The sequence below is a fragment of the Aspergillus udagawae genome, assembly GCF_001078395.1.
Source record: "Aspergillus udagawae IFM 46973 DNA, scaffold_5, whole genome shotgun sequence".
NCBI lineage: Eukaryota > Fungi > Ascomycota > Eurotiomycetes > Eurotiales > Aspergillaceae > Aspergillus > Aspergillus udagawae.
In genome coordinates, this window is record NW_025091268.1 from 291,921 (window position 1) to 313,381 (window position 21,461).

General features: G+C 51.6%; 5 protein-coding genes across 5 annotated transcripts; 4 read left to right on the forward strand and 1 right to left on the reverse strand.

Moving 5' to 3' along the window:
- Window positions 1–22: 22 nt before the first annotated feature.
- Window positions 23–2,682, reverse strand: Aud_006923 (Diacylglycerol acyltransferase family; the record flags this gene model as incomplete). The annotated part of the gene is made up of 3 exons (XM_043291820.1): window positions 23–1,403; window positions 1,448–2,086; window positions 2,135–2,682. 3 exons carry the CDS (start codon window positions 2,680–2,682, stop codon window positions 23–25), a joined length of 2,568 nt encoding a protein of 855 aa, XP_043147755.1.
- Window positions 2,683–3,216: 534 nt separating this feature from the next.
- Window positions 3,217–4,927, forward strand: Aud_006924 (cytochrome P450; the record flags this gene model as incomplete). The annotated part of the gene is made up of 5 exons (XM_043291821.1): window positions 3,217–3,402; window positions 3,448–3,517; window positions 3,571–4,126; window positions 4,174–4,549; window positions 4,604–4,927. The coding sequence occupies 5 exons, from the start codon at window positions 3,217–3,219 to the stop codon at window positions 4,925–4,927; spliced, it is 1,512 nt and encodes a 503-aa protein (XP_043147756.1).
- An 847-nt stretch (window positions 4,928–5,774) lies between these two features.
- On the forward strand, window positions 5,775–9,805 carry Aud_006925 (putative ABC multidrug transporter; the record flags this gene model as incomplete). The annotated part of the gene is made up of 4 exons (XM_043291822.1): window positions 5,775–5,816; window positions 5,861–6,055; window positions 6,102–9,409; window positions 9,457–9,805. 4 exons carry the CDS (start codon window positions 5,775–5,777, stop codon window positions 9,803–9,805), a joined length of 3,894 nt encoding a protein of 1,297 aa, XP_043147757.1.
- Window positions 9,806–10,368: 563 nt separating this feature from the next.
- Window positions 10,369–11,112, forward strand: Aud_006926 (cutinase family protein; the record flags this gene model as incomplete). The annotated part of the gene is made up of 3 exons (XM_043291823.1): window positions 10,369–10,444; window positions 10,493–10,578; window positions 10,627–11,112. 3 exons carry the CDS (start codon window positions 10,369–10,371, stop codon window positions 11,110–11,112), a joined length of 648 nt encoding a protein of 215 aa, XP_043147758.1.
- A 4,297-nt stretch (window positions 11,113–15,409) lies between these two features.
- Window positions 15,410–20,824, forward strand: Aud_006927 (uncharacterized protein; the record flags this gene model as incomplete). Its single annotated transcript, XM_043291824.1, has 1 exon — window positions 15,410–20,824. The coding sequence occupies one exon, from the start codon at window positions 15,410–15,412 to the stop codon at window positions 20,822–20,824; it is 5,415 nt and encodes a 1,804-aa protein (XP_043147759.1).
- Window positions 20,825–21,461: the final 637 nt, after the last annotated feature.

A 21,461-nucleotide genomic window follows, 5' to 3' on the forward strand; every position in this document is an offset into this window, starting at 1 on the left:
AGACAGCCTCGCTGACCAGACGTTACTCAACAATCTCAAACCGGACAGACCGGTCTACACCAAATGTATCCCTCCAATCGTCCCACAACTTGTCCAGTGCCCTGATATACTCCTCCTGCAACTGATCAATATACTTCTGATCCGGATCCCACCGCTGCTGTGTAACAGCAATCGGCATTCCTACAACAACATTCAACGGCCGCCGATACGGACAGAAGATGTTGAATCGCCCAGTAGAAAACGCCACCTTATGTCCAACAGCCCATTCCCAGACTCGAGCCACAAGCCCCAGCACAGATGAGGAGGACATATCCACGGAATCAAAAAGTTCGTTCTCCCCGAAGGCAATGACAGGGACGATATCCGCCCCCGTCTCAACCGCCACCCGCACAAACCCCTTGCGGATTCGGACCACCACGCCCATTGTCCCCGGTCGAGCAATATTATACTCACGGCTGCCGCCAACGGTGATGGTAATTGCTCGTCCCATACCTTGCCCATCGTGCCCGCCTCGCGTGAGGTGTCGGATACACGAGGAGCGGGACACGCCGCTCACGCCGGTGGAGAGCAGGTACTCCCTGTAGAGAGGTTGGTAGAAAGCCTCGTCTTTCATCAGAAGGGTGTTCGTGATGCCCGGGAAGAGCTCGGAGAATCCGGCCGTGTCGGCGGCTAGGGCGCCGATTGCGCCTCGGATGGCGATGCCGTGAGGATGGTAGCCGAAGATGTACTTTCTGCGAGGGGAGAGAGGTTCGGAGCGGTACAGACGGAGGGGGAAGTAGGAGGCGTAGATTTTCCAGATCCAGGATGTGCGGATTCGGTCGTTCCGAAGAGACAAGGTGCCGGTTTTGTGTGCTTTGGCGAGGTATTTGATGTAGAGAATGTAGAGGAGGACGAATAAACGCAGGCGAGGGACGAGAAGGAGGGAGTATCCGACTAATGGGATGAGAAACCAGGCGTTGCAAAGCGTACTCACAACGAGAGTTTCTTTGATATCTCGAAGAATTGGTACTCGGGCAGATTTGCCCTTGGTTTCAGGGGGTTGTGTGGTTTGTAGCACCATCCCAGCACGATTCTTCATCTCGTATAGACGACACGTGGTGTCTTCCACCTTCACCTCGGGCATGTGCATTGCCATTTTATCCGGGTTGAGCGCCAGCTCGACGATCTTCTCGGCGGCCGCTACACGTCCTTCCTTCTTGTGGCAGAGCTTGGCCAGCTCCAGTGCCTTGGTCTTGTACGACGTGTTGCCCATGACTTTCGACAACGCCTTGCTCAACTCTTTGGCATCGATATTGGGCGCGCGGCTCTTGTTGCCATATACCCCAATCCCGAGCCATTCGGCTCGAGCGGCATTCTCGTAGCAGTCTTGCCACGCAGGAAGTACCACATGGGGCACACCGTTTCTATACCGTTAGTCTGGAACAATTGTGGCAGGCGGAAGACTTACTGAATTGCTTCGTACCATGAGTTCGCACCGCCATGGTGAACAGAGCAAACGATCTGGCCCGTTTGCAACATGGCCATTGGCTCAACCTCGAACCAGGGTCTGATTCGCGCGCTGTCCGCCTCGACCTCGGCCTCAAGGGGTTTAATGGACTGAGCGTAGACGTTATCCTTATCATGGGGGTGTTTGGGCAACTTCCACAGAATCTGAACCTTGTCTCCCTTCCAGGATGTGAGGAATATTTTCAATCCTCGGGCAATATTCTCCGCTACCTTTGGGTCCGGCGCGTATAGCGTTCCCAGGTTAACCAGGACAGTGGGCGCCTTGCGCAGCCAGCTTGCGAGTTCTGGGTCCTGCTTTTCTACCGACGCAGTGGGAAGTAGGATTGGTCCGCAAGGCAGGATGTTATCAGGGACATCCATGGGCCAGTCCAGCTCTTTCAACGCCGGCGACAGATGGAAGCGGTCCGGTCGCCAGGCATCCGCAAAAGGGAACCGACCGTGGATCTTGTGCCGGATGCGCCATTCGCGGATTTCGCGACGGCGACCGCTGCCGTGGTACATTTTGGCCGTCTTGAGCACGGCCAGCGCATTGAGGGGGATGATGTGCGGAGGAAGGGGATAGGGAAATCCTGTCCCGGGTCTATTGCAGTCAGTGAGTGTACGATCTTGCTGCTAAAAAACGACTTACAAAGGATACTTCCACAGAGCAGCGGAATAAGGCTGCAGGCCAAGGACGATATGAGTAAGGGACGTGGTGTTGATCAAGATCGCTGTATAGCCAGCGTTATAGGCGGCATCGCGACCCTGCAGGAAGAAGAAGTCGGCTGCAATCACTGAAGGCTGCACCGACTTGATGATTTGCATACAGCACTGATAGATATCAACGTATTCGTCTTCGGTCCAGCCCCAGATGTCTTCACACAGGGACTGGAAGCCAAGCACAGCACCGCTGTATCCAGGAGGATGGAACGCTCCTCGCTTGCCCGTGCGAATAAAAACATCTGTATTGGAGGGGCCGCGGATGGGATGAAAATGTATGCGAGATCGAAAGGAGTCATTGTATGAAGGGGCATTATCGTGCAAGAGTTTATTCACACGGCTTTCCAGCGCAGGGAATGAGGCAATATGGACGTGCACGTCTCCTCGGACAAGCAGCTCATGGGTGATGGCCAGGATGATGTTTGTCTGGCCATGTTCGCTATTAGCGAGGAATAATACCCGAGTAGGAGTAGCCATAGAAGGCGTGTTGAGAAGAAGATGTTAGGGATGGAAACAAGGTTGTACGTAGTGGGACAGGTTCTTATATGCCAATCAATGTACTGAATCAACCCGTGTGATTCAGGTAAGTGACCGTAATATGTAACACCAGTGTTCAGTAGAACCCCTGACCAGTTTGATCAGTAATGTCGTGATCAAAATTCGGGATCTGATTTTCTCGACTTTGTATCCAGGGTTCGTTTCAGGTGTCCATCACAAGCGGATCCACCACGGCCAGACTAAGAGCAGATCGGCATCGAGTCTTCACATCGACCATCAAACTATAGGGAAGAGATAGAGCGAGGGCAATCCGGACGAACGCCGAGGAAGTATCACATTCTGAGCAATTTCCACCCGAAACTCAGGTGAGCAAGTCTTTGCAGTGCTTACCCAAATCCAGCCCTAGCTGATCTGATGCCGACGATGAGATGCTAGAGAGATAAATAGTAGAAGATGTTCTGTAGACTGGCTAGGGCCATCATCCCAAATACACTCATTCACTGCATTCCCAATATGGTCCTCGTTGCGATGTCGTTACCTTCGGGGCCTTTCCCTGAACTCTCCTACCCTGTCGTTCCTTTTCCCGTTCTCATTGTCATTCTCGGGCCCTTCCTTGTACTACTGGCAATACGTCTGGCGCCAAAGGGACCGGCCATCAGAGGAGTACCTGGATCATTCGTTGACCTATATCTCTGCGGTGTAAGTCCCTACCCTGCCAACTAGAATCGCATCTAACATCCGCAGATTGGCACCAAGCTGGCCTTTGTCGCCGGTCGAAGTGCACACTACTTTCATTCCCTTCATCAATCTTATGGTAAGGAATTGCATTCCGTGTGCATGATTGAGTGATTGAGTCTAACAAACCAGGCAACATCGTCCGATTCGCCCCCGGTCAAGCCACCACCAACACTGTCAAAGCCCTTCGTCAGATCTACGGCACCGGGACTGGCAAAGGCGCTGCGTTTCTCAAAACAGGCTTCTACAAGAATATCTCCCGTCGTAATATCTTCACCGCCGCAGATCCCGTCTACCATGCCTCGGTGCGCAAGCTATTCGGCCCCTCGTTCACCCCTGGCTCTATGCATGTCCATGCAGGGGTCATCCGCGAGTGCATCCTGCGCTTGCACGAGGTGATCCGAGGCAAGCTGGAGACAAAGGATACCCTCTCCCTGAATGAGCTTCTCTACTGCCACTCGGTAGATACCGTCTCCGAGGTCCTATTGGGCAAGCCACTAGGCTGCCTGAAACGCGGGAAACCCTACTTCTGGACCGAGCAACTGCCGCGTATCTTCTACTGGGCAACAATCAGGGACCAGTTCGAGGGCTCCGGCGTCCCAACAGCAATCAAGTGGCTGCTGCGTCGGTTTCTGCGCAAGGGAATCCGTCTGCGCGCCGAGGAAGCCCGCATGCGACTCATCAACGAGTAGGTTTCGTTTCCGGTAATTGACGTGAGACAAGCTAACGTATCAGACAACTGCGCGCATCACACACCCGCCGCGATATCATGGTTGAGGTGATGGAACGATCAGGGGGCAGCGATCTCCCCGAGGCTGAGATTGCCGAGAATTTCTCGGCGATCATGTTGGCGGGCTTTCACACAACGCAGAACGCCCTCTGTGCGGTCATTTACTTGGTGTTGACCCATCCGGAAACGCATGTGAAGCTGGTGCACGAGTTACAGACGGCATTTGCGTCGGCCGAGGATATCTCGGGGGATGTGGCAGCACAGCTGCCCTATCTCAATGCTGTAATTACGGAGGCGTTGCGTTTGTATCCGCCCGTGCCATTGGGGGGTCCGCGCGTTTCACCAGGGGCGTACGTGGATGGGGTGTATATCCCTGCCGGGGTGAGTACAGTTCTCCATTTTGAGACTTTTAGTCCGTACGCTAATGCGATGCAGACTGAGATCTGCACGTCGTTGTTTGCTCTGCATCACAATCCAGAGTACTTCAGCCACCCCTACGAATTCATCCCGGAGCGATGGACGGAACCTGGATCGGCGGACCGGAAAGAGGCGGTTCAGCCATTCCTGGTGGGAAGTCGGGCCTGTATCGCCAAGTACTTTGCCAAACAGATGCTCCAGTTGACTCTGGCCGGTTTCTTCTTAGAGTTCGAGGCCGAGTATGTGGGCAACGTCAAGGATTGGCAGCGGCAGTCTCGGTGTTATGCCTTTTGGGAAGTGCCGGACCTCAAGTTGAAACTGAGGAGGAGGACGCCAGTTTGATAAATTCTAGTGTTTTTGCTTTTATTTAGTTAATGTGGATATGTCTCACACCCATTGTTTATCATGATTAGTTGTTTGACCATACGAAGTGGATCAAGTCAGAGCTTAGACTACTCGTATGCACGGATTGTGCCAGGATCAGTCTAACGGTGATGATCACAGTTTCGCACAAACCTTAAGAGCAGCCTTATTGATGTGATAGACTATTAGTCTAGATCCTTCGACTTTAGGCTGTTAATTGAGTTTCGCGTTGGGCCCAAATTTCAGACTGTTTCATGGTAAGCGGCTATAAACGCCGGATGTTTGACCCATGGAACGTGGACACCTGAGAATTGAGGTATCGTCTTGCACCTATCATTTTATCTATCGCAAACACGCATGAATCAGGTTTACCTATTTTGATATCTCGGACCCGAGTAAAACTCAATGATAAGATTGATACGGCTGAAGAAAATCTCGTTTTGTGTCAAGCCAAATGAGACGCTAGTTGCTTCAACTGTCGATCCCAGTGATAAGCAACCATTTTGAGTTTATGATGTGCCTGAGCATAGTCTCATGTCAGCCACTGATCGTCAAAGTAATGATAATATCGCAATGACCGAGGCTACGGTACTTAGGCTTCGGCAGTTAAAGTCCGAGGATATTGCCAGTTCGTCTGTCGTCTGATTGTTGAAACTCGTCCCGACCCCTGCTGGTGAAACGTTTCACCATGATGCTTTGAGTAACGAGTGCGAGATAGCATCACAGGGTCTCGGACACGCCCCGTTCTCTTGCCGACAGCCACATTCCTACATACCAGACATGTCGTAGGTAAGATATCCAGTCCACAGCGAGGTGAACATACACGATGAAGTCAAAGGAGGACATAGAGCTAGAAGACCTGCCTAAAGTAAGTACACTGCACACTCTGACTGCAGCAAACTGACGAAGCAGTCTCCCGGCGGGAGTTCAGCAACACTCTGTCTCTCTGAAGCGGAGAAAGCCATCCTACACAGACAGATCCATGCACCAGAGTCGCATGTGGGCTTCTTTGGTATATACCGATATGCCTCGCGATGGGACATCGCCATCCTCGTCGTCAGCTCGGCCTGCGCCATCATAGGCGGCGCTGCACTACCTCTGTTCACTGCAAGTATCTATCATCTCATCACCATGTTCGAAACTGACGGTATAGGTGCTCTTTGGCAACTTGACCTCAACCTTTCAAGACATCGTCAGCAGACAAATCACCTACGCGCACTTCCACCATGAGCTCACCAAGTATGTCGTCTACTTTGTCTACCTGGCCATTGGAGAGTTCACAACCATCTACCTGGCCACCGTCGGCTTCATCTACACCGGTGATCATATCGTGCAGCAGATCCGCGTCGAGTACCTGCGCGCCATCCTCCGACAGAATATCGCCTTCTTCGATACGCTTGGCGCGGGAGAAATCACGACCAGAATCACCGCCGACACGAACCTCATCCAAGACGGAATCTCTGAAAAGGTCGGTTTAGCGCTGACCGGGCTGTCGACATTCGTCACAGCGTTCATCATCGCATACATCAAGAGCTGGAAGCTGGCGCTCATCTGCAGCGCCACGCTGGTCGCATTGCTGTTGATCATGGGCGGCTGCTCCACAGCCATGCTCGGCTTCAACAAGCGCGCGTTGGCTTCCCAAGGTCAAGGCGCCAGTCTGGCAGAGGATATTCTCGATTCCATCCGGACGGTGGTCGCATTTGACGCACAGGAGACACTAGCAGCTAAATACGAGAAACATCTCAAGGACGCAGAGCGACCAGGGATGAGGGCGCAGATGATCTTTGCGCTGATGGTTGGAGCCCTGCTGTGCGTCATGTACCTCAACTATGGGCTGGGATTCTGGATGGGAGCACGTTTTCTGGTCGAGACCGACAGCCATGTCAAGGCCGGAGATGTGCTGACTATCCTTATGGCGATCATTCTCGGATCGTACAATCTGGGTAATATTGCGCCCAACACCCAGGCGCTGTCCACCGCGGTAGCGGCGGCAACCAAGCTGTATAGCACCATTGATCGGCAGTCTCCTCTAGATGCGTCGCTGGACAAAGGAATTACCCTGCGACATGTCCAGGGAAACATCGTTTTGCAAAATATCCGCCACGTCTACCCCTCTCGGCCGGAGGTCATCGTCGCCCACGACCTAAGCGTCTATATCCCGGCCGGCAAAACCACAGCGTTTGTCGGGCCTTCAGGATCCGGGAAAAGCACCATCATAGGGCTCATCGAGCGCTTCTACAGCCCCGTAGCGGGGAACATCCTGCTCGACGGACATGATATCGAGAATCTGAATCTGCGCTGGCTCCGCCAGCAAATGTCGCTCGTCTCGCAGGAACCACGACTCTTTGCCGCCACCATCGCAGAGAACATCCGCGTCGGGCTCATCGGCTCGAAACATGAACACGACCCTCCCCAGCAGATCCAAAAACGAATTGAAGACGCAGCCCGCATGGCAAATGCGCACGATTTCATCATGGCCCTCCCGGACGGGTACGCGACCAACGTCGCCGGTTTCTCCCTCTCGGGGGGCCAGAAACAGCGCATCGCGATTGCGAGAGCCATCGTCAAAGATCCCAAGATCCTGCTGCTGGACGAAGCGACCTCCGCTCTGGACACGAAATCCGAGGGGCTGGTGCAGGCAGCTCTGGACAAGGCGTCGCAGGGCCGGACCACGGTGGTGATTGCGCACCGGCTGTCCACTATCAAAGAAGCGCATAATATCGTCGTCTTGGCCAACGGCTCCATCGTCGAACAGGGCTCGCATGACCGTCTCATGGACAGAAAGGGCGTCTACTACGGCATGGTCAAGGCGCAGCAGATCAAGAAGCGGCTCACGCGGATGAGTCAAATGCCGCGAAGCCCTATGCACACTTTTTTCCTTGACCTGGACTATCCCACCGACGATGACGTTTCTGAGTATGAGCCCCAAGACGACGCGTCGGATGTTGGGCTGAAGACAGGAGAGAAGCTGAAACAGCGGATGTCGAGGATGTCAATATCGGCGCTGCCGGTCCACTTGCACAAAGCCAAAGAGATATCCTATTCCCTGTGGACTCTGTTCAAATTCCTTGCCTCGTTCAATCGTCCCGAATGGCCGCTTCTCGGACTGGGATTGGGTGCGTCTGTTCTGGCCGGAGGCATCCAGCCCTCGCAGGCCGTCCTCTTCGCCAAAGCCGTGAGCACCCTGAGCCTCCCACCCTGGGAATATCCCAAACTACGCCACGACGCGAGCTTCTGGTCGCTCATGTTCCTCATGATTGGCCTGGTCACGTTTCTCCTCTATGCCTTCCAAGGAAGCCTATTCGCATACTGCTCCGAGAAAATGGTCTACCGCGCCCGCAGCCAGGCCTTCCGCGTGATGCTCCACCAGGACATTGCCTTTTTCGACGAGCCGGACAACACAACGGGCGCGTTAACAGCCACGCTGAGCGCAGAAACAAAGCAGCTGGCCGGTATCAGCGGCGTCACGCTCGGCACTCTCCTCATCGTCTCGGTGAACCTGGTCGCTTCGCTGGGCATCGCACTAGTCATGGGCTGGAAGCTCGCGCTGGTCTGCATCTCCGCCGTGCCGGTGCTCCTCCTCTGCGGCTTCATCCGTGTCTGGATGCTGGATAAGTTCCAGCGGCGCGCAAAGGCGGCGTACCAGCAGTCCGCCAGCTCAGCCTGCGAGGCGGCTTCGGCGATTCGCACTGTTGCCTCGTTGACGATGGAGGGGGAGGTTTTGCAATCGTATCAGACCCAGCTGCAGCACCAGCTCAAGCGGGACATCATCCCAGTCGTCAAATCGTCGCTGCTGTACGCCAGCTCCCAGGCCCTGCCGTTCTTGTGCATGGCGCTAGGATTCTGGTACGGCGGGACGCTACTCGGACATGGAGAGTACTCCCTTTTCCAGTTCTATGTCTGCTTTAGCGAGGTGATCTTCGGCGCGCAGGCGGCTGGGACCGTCTTCTCGCATGCGTCGGATATGGGCAAGGCGAAGCACGCAGCAGGGGAATTCAAGCGTCTTTTTAGTGGCGAGACCATGAAGTCGATGTCCGGGACTGCACGCCAGATATTCCAGCCGGATATGCGCGGGCTGATTGAATTCCGCGATGTCTCCTTCCGGTATCCGAGCCGGCTGGATCAGCCCGTGCTACGCAGACTGAATTTAACTGTCAAACCCGGCCAGTTCGTAGCGCTGGTCGGCGCCAGCGGCAGCGGGAAGAGCACGATCATTTCACTACTGGAAAGATTCTACAACCCCATGACAGGAGGAATCTACATTGACGGCAGAAACATCGCTACCTGGGATCTAACCTCGTATCGAAGCCATCTGGCGCTGGTCAGCCAGGAACCGGCTTTATTCCAGGGGACGATCCGCGAGAATATCCTCCTGGGGAGTACGAGGCCGTACACCAGTGAGAACGAGCTGATCAACGCGTGCAAAGACGCAAATATCTACGATTTTATCATTTCTCTTCCGTAAGTACTCGTGCCCGCAAATCATATTGTATGCTAACGCATTCCAGACAAGGCTTCGAGACAATCGTCGGCACAAAAGGGGGGATGCTCTCCGGCGGTCAGAAACAGCGCATCGCCATCGCGCGCGCCCTCATCCGCGATCCGCGGATCTTGCTGCTAGATGAAGCAACCTCCGCACTGGACTCTGAGTCTGAGAAGGTGGTGCAGGCTGCTTTGGACGCGGCGGCACAGGGACGGACGACCATTGCCGTGGCGCATCGGTTGAGTACCATCCAACAGGCGGATGTGATCTACGTGCTGGATCATGGGGAGGTTGTCGAGTCAGGGACGCATGATGCCTTGCTCCTGAAGAGAGGTCGGTATTTCGAGTTGGTTAATCTGCAAAATCTGGCTTGAATCGGTGGTGGGAGGGCGTTCGGCGATCAGGGTTTGCTTTGTTTTTTTTGGGGGGGTTATTTATGTCACGAGTCATGTAGTTTAGGGCTGGATGAATCGATTATTGTTTCAGATCGGTTAATATCAAGTAATCTCTCCAATCATGTGTCCAAGCTTTGAGATTTGGCACGGTCGAAACCGCATTAGGAAGTTCGTCCGAACTTTCCCCAAATTTTGGGCGAACCACTCACGAACTATGAACGATACGAGCAGTAATAGTTGCGAGGATATGAGACATGGCCCACATCACAAACAGGTTATCAGCATGGTTCAGGAACGCCATTCGGGGCTCGGCAGGAAACCCTCACTGTTTATCAAATCCCGGACGAACTATTCGAGACATTTTGAAACGGGGCAGAAAGTATAGACCTCCAAACCACTCTGCCTGGACTGCTGTTCGATTCGGATTTTGTCCGAATGCCGAGGATGGGTCTCTATCAAGCCAAGGAGCGTAGATATAAAGCCACCGGTCAAAGGAAGGGTCCTGATTAACCACTCTCCCAAGACAAGAACCAAAAGACAAGATGAACCTGCGCCTATTGACTCTTGCTCTCGCTGGCCTGGCGGCCGCAAGTCCAATTGACCTCGAGGAGCGCCAATGTACGCATCCTACTCTCCGTCTTTGAGTCCTGGCTAACATGAGCAAAGTATCATCCGGAAACGAACTGCGCGATGGCCCCTGCAAACCCATCACCTTCATTTTCGCCCGCGCGTCCACGGAGCCAGGTCTCCTCGTAAGCACTCCTCTGCATGCTATCTAATAGCAAAGCTAACACGAACAGGGAATGTCCACTGGCCCAGCAGTCTGCAACAACCTGAAAGCCGCCAAACCAGGCCAAGTAGCCTGCCAGGGCGTCGGACCAGCCTATACAGCTGATCTGGGATCCAACGCTCTTCCAGATAACACCTCCCCCGCCGCTATCAACGAAGCCATGGGGCTCTTCAAGCAGGCTGCGTCGAAATGTCCAGACACACAGATTGTGGCTGGCGGATACAGCCAAGGCACGGCGGTTATGGATGGGTCCATCAAGCGGCTTCCGGAGGATGTCAAGGACAGAATCAAAGGTGTTGTGCTGTTTGGGTATACGCGCAATGCGCAGGAGAGGGGACAGATTGCGAATTTTCCGAAGGACAAGGTCAAGGTTTATTGTGCTATGGGGGATTTGGTCTGTGATGGGACGTTGATTGTCACGGCGGCGCATTTCACGTATGGTATGGATACGGGTAATGCGGCGCAGTTCTTGTTGGGGAAGTTGTCAACAGCTTGAGTCTGATTCATGTCTTTTTATGTATTGTGGTGCTGTCAGAGTCAGAAGCCTATCATGGAGTTATGAATCTGTTGCAGTAAACATCCTGACTACTATTCAATAGTCTGAAGTACTTCAGTGGTTGATCTGGTTAGGATGTCCAACGTCTATACACTTGATTGCAAAAATGGCGCCTGGGTCTTATACTCTTAAACTGCTTTCTGTACCCTATTGTAATTCAAACTAGTCTGTATTAAGTAAGGCTGAGGAATAATGATATCCTAGAAATGTATCTAATACCTGTATTTGTTGGTGAGAGCTATAATTCTTATCACTAATACTATGCCTCTAGGTTAATAGGTGTATACTTAATTATACTTAGCTAGATATCTTTAGAGTAAAAAAAATTTTACCCTCTTTTCTTTTCCTACTGTAGACTTAAATAACTTAAATTAGAAACCTAAGATAAGGGGACCAGTCTCTATACCTAGAATAATAAATATAGTTACTATTTACTTTTCTACTGCTGCTACTCCTCATCTAGAAATAGGTTTTATAGTTATGTTCTCCATGCTTCATAACTATTAGAGAAATTAGGATAGTTCGTATATATATAAGCTAAACTACTAGGGGATCTAGGTTCTTAAATAGTTCTTATAATGCACTCAGTTATTATCCTGGTCAAAACCCACACTAGTTTATAAGGGTAATGTGATTAGCTTTATTAAGAAACACCTGCATTTCAGTGGCTGGCTGAATACTAGTGCTGGAGTGTTCATAACATGGGTGATTATGTTGAATCTAAAGAATCTTACTAACATCCAGAAAAGCTAAGGCTTGTGCTTAGTTCTAAATAATTTTTTAGCTGCACTTCATAGCTGATGGAAGAGCATTTCTTGTGGCCAGGCATGTTATGGAAAGTAGTGCAAGCCCAGCCTGTGATAGGCTTAAATCCTGTTAGAAAGTATGTAAGGATATCTTGCCTTAGCAAGCAGTTGGTGCGGTGTACCTACTATATTTATTTTTTTAAATGCATCTACATAAACACACACCTGCAGAGATAGAGAGAAAGAGGTTTTCTATAATATTTCTGACCCTTACCTCCTTTAGTCTTAAAGGGGACGCATTTTACGCTTCTTAAGCATAACTATATCCTAAGGAGGTGCCAAGCCTTGTTCTTCTTTAAATTAGGCTTTTTTATATTTCCCATGAAAAGAATATTACACCCACCTTCATTCTAAGGCAGTTAGCTTAATAAAAGAATCATGCTAAGTTCTTAGCGGTGGGGCCAACAAACAATTGACAAGTGTTTGAAGGTCAGACCGATCTCGAGAATCACTGTAGTAGCTGAACTTATCTGTCTAATTTCCAATCCAAAAAAAAAAAAAAAAAAAAAAAAAAAAAAAAAAAAAAAAAAAAAAGACTCAGAGAAAGACTTGAAACTACTATAATCTGCGAGCAAGAAAACGTTCCACGAAGAGGGAGGCAGTTCCACTATGATGTGGGAAGTTCAAAACTCTGGAGTCCAGACATATCCTCCCAGTCAGGTGATGTTCGACAACCTTCTCGGCATCGAATCCCATACACCTGGTGGTGGTGGTGGTATTCATACCCTGACCCTTCACCTTCAGATGATTATAAACCACTGCCCACTAGACTGGGTACGGATTCGTATTTTGATCTAGTGGTAAAATCAATACCTTCAACGATATGCAGGATATTCAGTAAGGCTATCTCTATGTCTATTTCTATTTACAGAGAACTCGTTCCTATACGAGTGCTGCGTTTTCTTGCACGTTTTATTACTTTATTAATATAGCCCCGCTAGAGGCTTAGGAGGGGCAATAACACCCTTAATAAGAGGAGGGGGAGTAGTGTAGTAGGTAGGGCCTACTAGATACTTAGGCTATTTAGCTAAATAGTACAGCCCTCACAAAGTCATGTCTAAATTAGATATTAGCTTATGGTCATATGACATTGTACTAATTAATATAGCAAGCTTATATTATATAGCCTAACTCCCTGTTGCACTCCCTTTTTATGTTCAGCTGCTGCGGCCTTAGTTAGACCCCTTCAGCAATTTCTTACCGTCCAAACCTAGGTCATAGGTTGAATCGGCTCCTAGCCCGCGACATTCCTAGCTAGTAAGATATTATTAACTAGGCTATAAGTTACTGCTATTTTATAGTATTTTAATAATGTATAGGTTTACTAAGTAAAATATATATATTATTATAATTACACGTGGTTGCAAAAACGGTGCATGGGTGCTATGCTCTTTGTTTCTTTCTTGGTGGGGACTCTAGACAAAAATAGTTAAGGTTTGTAGCAGTCAGCCAATAGTAATTACCATTCCAGGTCAATGACCGCCAAGCTTTGGCTATTTATGGTCAAACGCCCCACTTACAAAGACAGAAAGAGTATACACCCGGGCACCGTTTTTGCAACCACCTGTAGAATTAACTACTTAGCCTTCTTTAAGCTACTTAGTACCCCCTAATTCTATTCTGCGTGTGTGGAGTTTAGAGAAACTATTATCCAAGCAAGGGGGCGGCCGCCAATGGAGGTATGCTGGCGGCTCGCCATGTGACAATAACTCAGATTGTTTTGGAATGAAGTCACAAGTGTGTGGAGGTTAAACTGAATTCAAAATCCACTGTATTGGACGCACTGTAAAGTGTGACAGGTGAGGTCAAACTGATTCGAAATCTACTTGGCGAGACACTACGGCGGCGATTGTCATTGATATTGTTGCTATATAAAAACTGTCATGTGCCGAGCGGGAGTTAGCCCCGGACCGATGGCGGACCCATCCGTAGGGCCTCCCCAAGGCCACGCCCACAACACCCCAGGAGACCACCAATTTCTCAGTCGAGGAATTCCAGCCTAAGGTGTCTCAGACTCCAGTTCCAAAGACTAAATACTCCCCAAACGTTTTCGGTTGACTGGACCTCTGGACAGCACCAGATTCGCCAGTACAGGACAACAGGAGTTGTTGAGTTGTCTGGTCTGGCCCGAGTGATCAGAATAAAGCGGAGGTACCCACACCGTTGTCCTTTTGCAGGCAGGCTGAAAAAGTTCGTTACAGGAGACCAGGGGGTGCGAGGGTATTAGGAAATGCACGGACCTTTGTTCTAGGTGGAGAAGGTGCTGTTGTTTAGCCAATCTCATTCAATCAACCTGACTTTTCCACAGAGAGAACGGTGTTAAGACTACAGTACACCACCATTTTCTACGCCCTCATATTTATAAGTTTAAACACTTGAATTCTAATTGCTACAACATGTCACTGCCTCTGTTTTTTCACTAACCTTCGTTGAACTTACAACTTGGCGCGCCTCTATGTCTCCATGACCAGTTCTTTAATTTGATCGTCGTAGTAGAGACCGTTATCAACTAATTGAGAATCAACGATGGCCAGAGAAGGGACGTTATCCGCGTGGCTGACAGTCTGGTGGGGTCAGGTGAAGAGTGAACTTTTGTTGGCTAGGGAACAATATTAGCTCTTCACCCTGCAAGAGTTCAGCCAGACCCAGAGATTTGCCTGTCAGATTCAACCGAAATAAACTATCGGGCGGCCCGCATCCTCAGTCTCGAGCCGTTCGCCGTCATCATAGCCGGAACCCTTATCCGGACCCCTGATTTTGCAAAGAGGGGTAAGCAAGCAGTACGGTAGGTCTGTAGTACTAGCTGTATACGGATAGCCCTTTGCTCCTTCCTCCCAACTGAATACGGGATCCTGTCTCCCCCCTTCCTTCCCCCTTCTTTTTCTTCGTATAATTCGTCGCTGGGCTGTCCTTTGGATCCTGTCCCCACGAGTTCAGGAGCGCCACAAAGACAGACACCTGGGTGCGTGATCGCGAGAGGAGACGCTTTTGAATCTGGCCGCGTCCAACAACGCCGCGTTCACTTACAAACATAGTGCTGATTGGACGAGCTAAACTAGTCTGTCCGAAGAGGCGCTGTGGTTCGTATCAAATGCAGCTGGAGGTGCAGCTGCCAGTGTGTTCAGGCAGCCACAATGGCCGCAAACCTACCAATCAGTGATTCAACCAGCGGCAAACTGTGGTGCTTTCAGGTCCTTGAAATTAATAGGCTGGCTAAGAGGTTTCTCCACGGCAATGGATCAGTGCCACTGGACTCGGCGTCGCCGTCCACAGTCCATCTACAGTCCCCGCCAATTGAGTTTCTGGAGAGCGTTCTATAAGAGTCACAAATCTCCTCAGGTTGGACTGTGATTCTACCTCGGGACTCATCAGTCATTGATATTCTGCTACCTAAACGCTTGAAGATTTGTTTTATCTCTACAACCCCAACCATGGCTGCCAAAGCGTCAAATTTGACCAACTCTAGCTGCGACTTTGTCGTCGCCACTACTCAGGCTAGTATTAACTCCGGTCTGCTGGAGCTTCTCAACGAGGAGACCCAACCGAAACAATATGTGTGTTTTGTGAAAAAAAGCCGGAAGGACCCTGCCGAGCAAATCAGCTTGGAGGATTTGTTGGTCCAGACCGAGGGGGTCAACCCATTCTATATCCCCGATCAAACCCCCGAAGATGACGAGCGGATTTCAAAGCTTAAAGGTGCCCATTTCAAGGCAGGTGTCATGCTCCAGATGGGTATACCAGAGGGCTATACGCGCCAGAATTTGCCCCCGATAGTCACTCTCAAGACGGCAGACAGTGTAACCTTCAACTTGTATTGCAAACAGGCGAGAGTGGTCTCGATGGAATTTGATGAGGACGGTGCCTTCTTGAGCGTCTGCGAACAGCCCAAGGGACCCTCTGGCGATCTTTGGACCATGACGATGTCTGTAGATCTCACCACTGCAGGCCTTGATGACAAGCTTAATACCGATTATTTCAACAGAAATCTAAAACTCAAAAGCCAGCTACTTAAGGCGCTTTACAACCTCTCCGGCACTGCATTCAGCCTCCAGCAGCTACTCTTTGACTTTGACAACGGTCTGTTGGAGAAAACTCCCAATTTCTCCAACGTGACGAACAAGCAAGCAAAGTTTTACCTGGAAGAATATTTCCGCGACATATACGTCAAGGCGGCCAAAGAGCAGGGCCTTTCGCTGGTCGCTGTCACTGTCGTCTCGCAGGACCCCGATACCTCCTCGCTCCACATGACCGGATTTGAACGAACGGTGACCAAGGTGGGCGCCAATAACGGCGAGGCCTCGACCCTGAATTACCTGTGTGCCATCAATAACCACTCGGTGCCATCGCCAAATACATATTTTGACTGGAACTGGGTGTCACCGGAGGACATTAATCAGGAAAGCGGGGTGATTGCCATCAATCGTAACATTCTAGCCCAGCACATTGCCGAAAAGCTAAAGCCTGCGTGTGCAGAATCCTGCTACCTACCGATAGTCAGTGGGGAATATACTATGGAACTAAGGGGCGGACAGGCTCCCACAGTCACATTCCCACCGGAGGGCACCAAAGTTATACAGTTCAAGTACGCCACTGATACGTGGATCCCGGCCACTGTGAAGGGCATGGCACTTGACGGCTCAACTGAGATGGTCCGGATTAACATTAGTCCAGAGTATGACTGTGATGTTTACTTCAACCGAAATATAATCGTCGTCGACCAAAAGTTATGGATCCTCATTATTTATAACCCTGATGAAAGAGGCGGCGGAGCAGGGCGGTCTCTAGTGAAGCGAGGCGTGACTGACACATACGAGATATCGGCTGATCAGACAGGGGCCTTGCATCTGACTCGAACGGATGAAAAAACATGGGACGATTCCACCACCGGGAATCCAGGGGACGACCCGGGCTGGAACATTTACGACTATCTGAATCAGAAGTTCCGGGATCAAATATACGACCTTGCCTCGGGCCGGCTTCACGAATTCCAAATCAGCCAAATCGAGAACTTTGTGTTCCCTGGTGCCAGAACTTTTACATACAAGGAGCCCTGCTTCTCCGATCACCAGGATCTCGTCTGCAAGATAACTTATCTTGACCCCCATGAGGTTAGCCCATCCCAGGACCCCAAGAAGCCCCAAGGGACCCAGGAAGGCGAAGACGATCAGACATCTGCTGAGGATCCGCCTCCTCCCTCCCCGCTTCCTATCCAAACTGGCACCGTTGGGAAGCTAACGGCATCCACAGCGTTGATGCAAAACTACATCCAAGGGGAGATTGTGTCTCCCACGGGCAAATTCGAGGCGCTCCAGACTGGGGATGGCCATGCCCTGCTTTTCGGAATCGACTCAGCCGGGGCTTTCCATGTCATTGAGGAACAAAGTGGGACATTACACACGGGATGGCAGGTCCACGACCTCTCAACTGCAGCGATTCAAGTTCAGTTCCCTGGTGAAACCCGGGCGGTTGTTCGCACATTTGATGTTGGCCAAAGCGTGGTAGATGGAAGCATTGGGCTTATGATGGCTGTCCAGCTCGATGGTAATGATCATCTTTTCTTCTCGTTAGGTAATTCTAATGAAGATCTCTCCTGGATCACCAGCTCTCACTGGACCATGGTGCCATTCGATCCTGTTAACGAGGTTCCTCAGAAGATCGCTGTTCGTGGGGCACTTTTCGCGGAAACTGAGGAATGTAAGCAATACTTGGTGGTGGACATTGACCGACCCTCACAAAACGCGACCGATCCGCATATTGCGCGGTATCATATCGATTCGGCTTGCATAAGTGGCCACTACTGGGTTAAACACGATGTAACCATCGATCTCGCCGCCTCGAGCTATCAAAGTGCCGTGGGTCGGATGCGGGGGAAGCCGGTTGATGGCATCTACAACGCGGGCACGAGCGGGACTGGAGGAGCAGGACAACTGATTTATGAACCCGTAATAAACGCATATGGAGACGGCCCTGCTGCCCCGGTGCGCTTGGAACTGCCCGGCGGGGCCATTCCGTCGGCCATCGCCACGGCTCACAGTGATGGCCAGGATGGTAGTACGGATCTCTACACGGTCGGGGGCTCCACCCTGTATTGCTTCCCAGCGGACTGGGAGGAGGGCGTGAGTGAACCACTAGCACTGTGCACAAGTGACTTCCTAGCCGGAACCGACACTCTCCGGGCCATGACCCATGGGGGCATCACGACCCTGTGGGGACGTAATCAGAGCAATCAGGTGTACTACCTCTCAAGTCCGACCAGTCAGGTCTTTACCCCGGCGGCGTGGAGTGCGCCTGTTCCCATCCTCACAGAGATTGAGCATATGTCTGCCTATGTAAACTGCGCTGACGGAGGGAACACAATCTTTACCGCTGGAAATGGGCGGCTTGAGAGGATCATCCAGGGCTCCGAGGCTACCGGAAGGGTTTGGCGAACACATGAGATTGTTATTGCTGCACCTCCGCAGCAGAAATGTATCAGTATCCGCTCTTACACGACCACTATCCACGCCACACAATCTAACGGCAAGTCCCCGATCCCCAAGGCCACGGTCCAGCTGTCTTCCAACAGCCGGGCTCCGGTATATATCAATGGGATTTACTACGTGCTAAATCCCGTAACTCCTGTCCTGGTCTCTGCCGATGCGACAGGAACGCTTACGGTGGTCGAGACGATAGACAGCCTCCAAGCCGCCGTGCTGACAGTGTCTCTTGCCAACACAACCCTCGTCGTCAACCCGATGGACAATACAATGGCCAAAATAAACGAGCTGAGCTCCGCAGAGAAACTCCGCGGCGCGCAGGTCCCCACTCAGATAATTGCTGGTGGGATCATGGATTCACCCGGCCTGACACTCCTAGTGGATCCATCCACTAACGACGAGGACGTGGAGGCAGTCGCTCACAGCCTGGGTCTCCTGAAGGATGCCTATGACAAGATCCGTGACCCAAGCAAAACACCCAGCGTCACTGAGACCTCCATATGTCGTGATCCCCAGCCACAGGCGCTGGTCAGAAGTTCCGTGACCCACCTTGCGAGGGCCAAGGCCACCAACTTCGGGGTCTTCGATGATTTCTGGCACACTCTTGGGACAGCCTGGGGCGATTTCAAAGACTGGCTGGGCTCAGTGGGGGATGCGATCGCTGCTCCCTTTGGAGACCTCTGGCAGGGATTGAAGCATGAAGGCGAGGCTTTCGGCCGGCTTTTCTGCGACGCGGGCAGTGGTCTCTGGCACTTTGTCGTGCGGATTGGCGGCAAGGTCTTCCACACGGCACTGGATACCTGGCATTCATTCATCGGCGCTGCAAACTGGCTGATTGGGAAAGTGGTCGACTTTGCTAAGAACGCGTGGGCCTGGTTCCAATCCCTGCTCAACTGGCCTGATATTCGGCGAACCAAGCAGGTCGCGCACAACGTGATCCGTCTGTGGATGCAACACCAGGTGGATCAGATCCCTGAAATCGCCCGCCGGTGGGATCAAACCATCACTGAATTTAGAAATACCGTCAACCAGTTTGCTGGGATCACTGATTTTAGTCCCCTTGATGATAGTAACAATGTGCTGAAGAAACCTGCTACGGAGGGAGCGGCGAACCCTAACGAGTGCCAGACCCCGGACTCCCTACTGCTTGCCAACAAGTACCGAGATCATGCACATGAGCTCACGATTCTCGGGGATAACAGCGCGACGACCGACGGAGTAGAAGGGTTGCTGAATGATCTGCTGACCGCGATCTCCCAGGAGGGCGCTATTCTGGGGGCGGTATTGGACCAACTGCAAAAGCTCATCAAGGACTTTTCCACCCTCAGTATAGAAGAAATACTCAAGCGGCTGATGGGCATTGTGGCTGATACCGTGCTGTCCAGCGTACAGGTGGTGGTTGACGCGCTATTAAAAGTCCTCCATACCGTTGCGCAATCCCTTGTTAACGTGCTGGATACCAAGGTCCATATCCCTGTGATCTCCGATCTCCTGAACCTTGTTGGGGTGCCTGACCTGTCCTTTCTTGATCTCTTCGCCTGGATTATTGGCATGGCGTACACTGTGGTCTACAAGATCACCCACAACAAACAAGCTCCTTTCCCCGCTCATGATAACACAGTGTCCGCCATGATCTCCGCAAACTCCTGGGGAGAGCTTACCGCCCTGTTCGGGCAGCCCTCTGACCCCGGGTCCTTCTCCTCCTTCGCTGCTCGCCCCAGCCAGCTCGCTACCTCTTCCTCCGCCCCGGAAACGTATTGGTTCCGCCACGGCCACACCCTGGCTGCTCTTGTCGGGATCCCTCTTACCGGGAAAGCGATGGCCGACGCCGAAGGCGAAAGTATGCCCACGCAGGCTGCCGTTGCGGGGTTCGTGCTGACAGTGACCGCCGCGGGCCTGCAAGCCAGCGCCAACCTCTTCTCTCCTCGAGACCCCATCACCAATAAGATCATCACTTATTCCTCGGATGGCGTACTCGCCATCCGCCTCGGCTGCCTGGGTTACTTCTCCGGGGCATTTAAATCGGTCACAGAGTGGATAGGGGGCAAGGTGCGAATGCCGAAAATCGGCAAGCTGCAGATCAAAAATGCCCAGGGCATTGGGGCCATCGTGGATGCCGTTCTTGTGCTTCCGAGTATCGCGGTCACTGGATGGCACATCGGCGAGTTGATACAGAAGCCTGCGGGCAAGGTCCGGTCCGCGGCTATTTTGGAGGAATGTGGGAATGTGGTCAGCTATATCTCGCGGGCTTCAACCGCGATCGCGCTCAACGATCCCGAACCGGATTCTAAGGAAATTGCAGTGGGGTTGGCAGGTGCGACTACCATGATTGTAGCGGGATTTCAGTTTGCGGAGGCGGAATGGTGTTGATGGTTTAAAGAGCAGTTTACCTCGGTGTATTTAATAAAATCCTGGTCCTTTGTTACCCTTCCGAATTGGCAGTAGGTCTGTAAGTCCCGTTGACAGGTGGTTGCAAAAACGGTGCCCAAGTGTTATGCTCTTTCCGTCTTTGTATGTGGGGCGTTTGACCATGAATAGCCAAAGCTTGGCGGTCATTGACCTGGACCGGTAACTTCTACTGGCTGACTGCTACAAACCTTAGCTATGTTTGGTCTAGAGTCCCCACAAGAAAGAAACTAAGAGCATAGCACCCGGGCGCCGTTTTTGCAACCACGTGTACTATGAGTATATAGATTGGTGCTAGTTGCCTTGCACAAGCAGGCCCCATCCGGTCAAACCGCATAACTGCACTCTTTTTTATATTTGACCAGGGAAGAGTCTGTCGCAGTTCGTATGGCACTTTATGATCACCCGTCTGGAACCCATCGGCATGGTGGCGAGAAGGATTTGAACGCGGGGAAAGATGTATGCGTCATTACGGCAATAAGTGCTAAATTGCCCTTCTGCTATGTCATGCAGCCTGCCTTTGTGTGATTCCAGGTGCGCCGGATCAGTAGACAATAAATAGCAGGTGATGTGATGTTGCCCTGTACCCAGGCGAAATTGC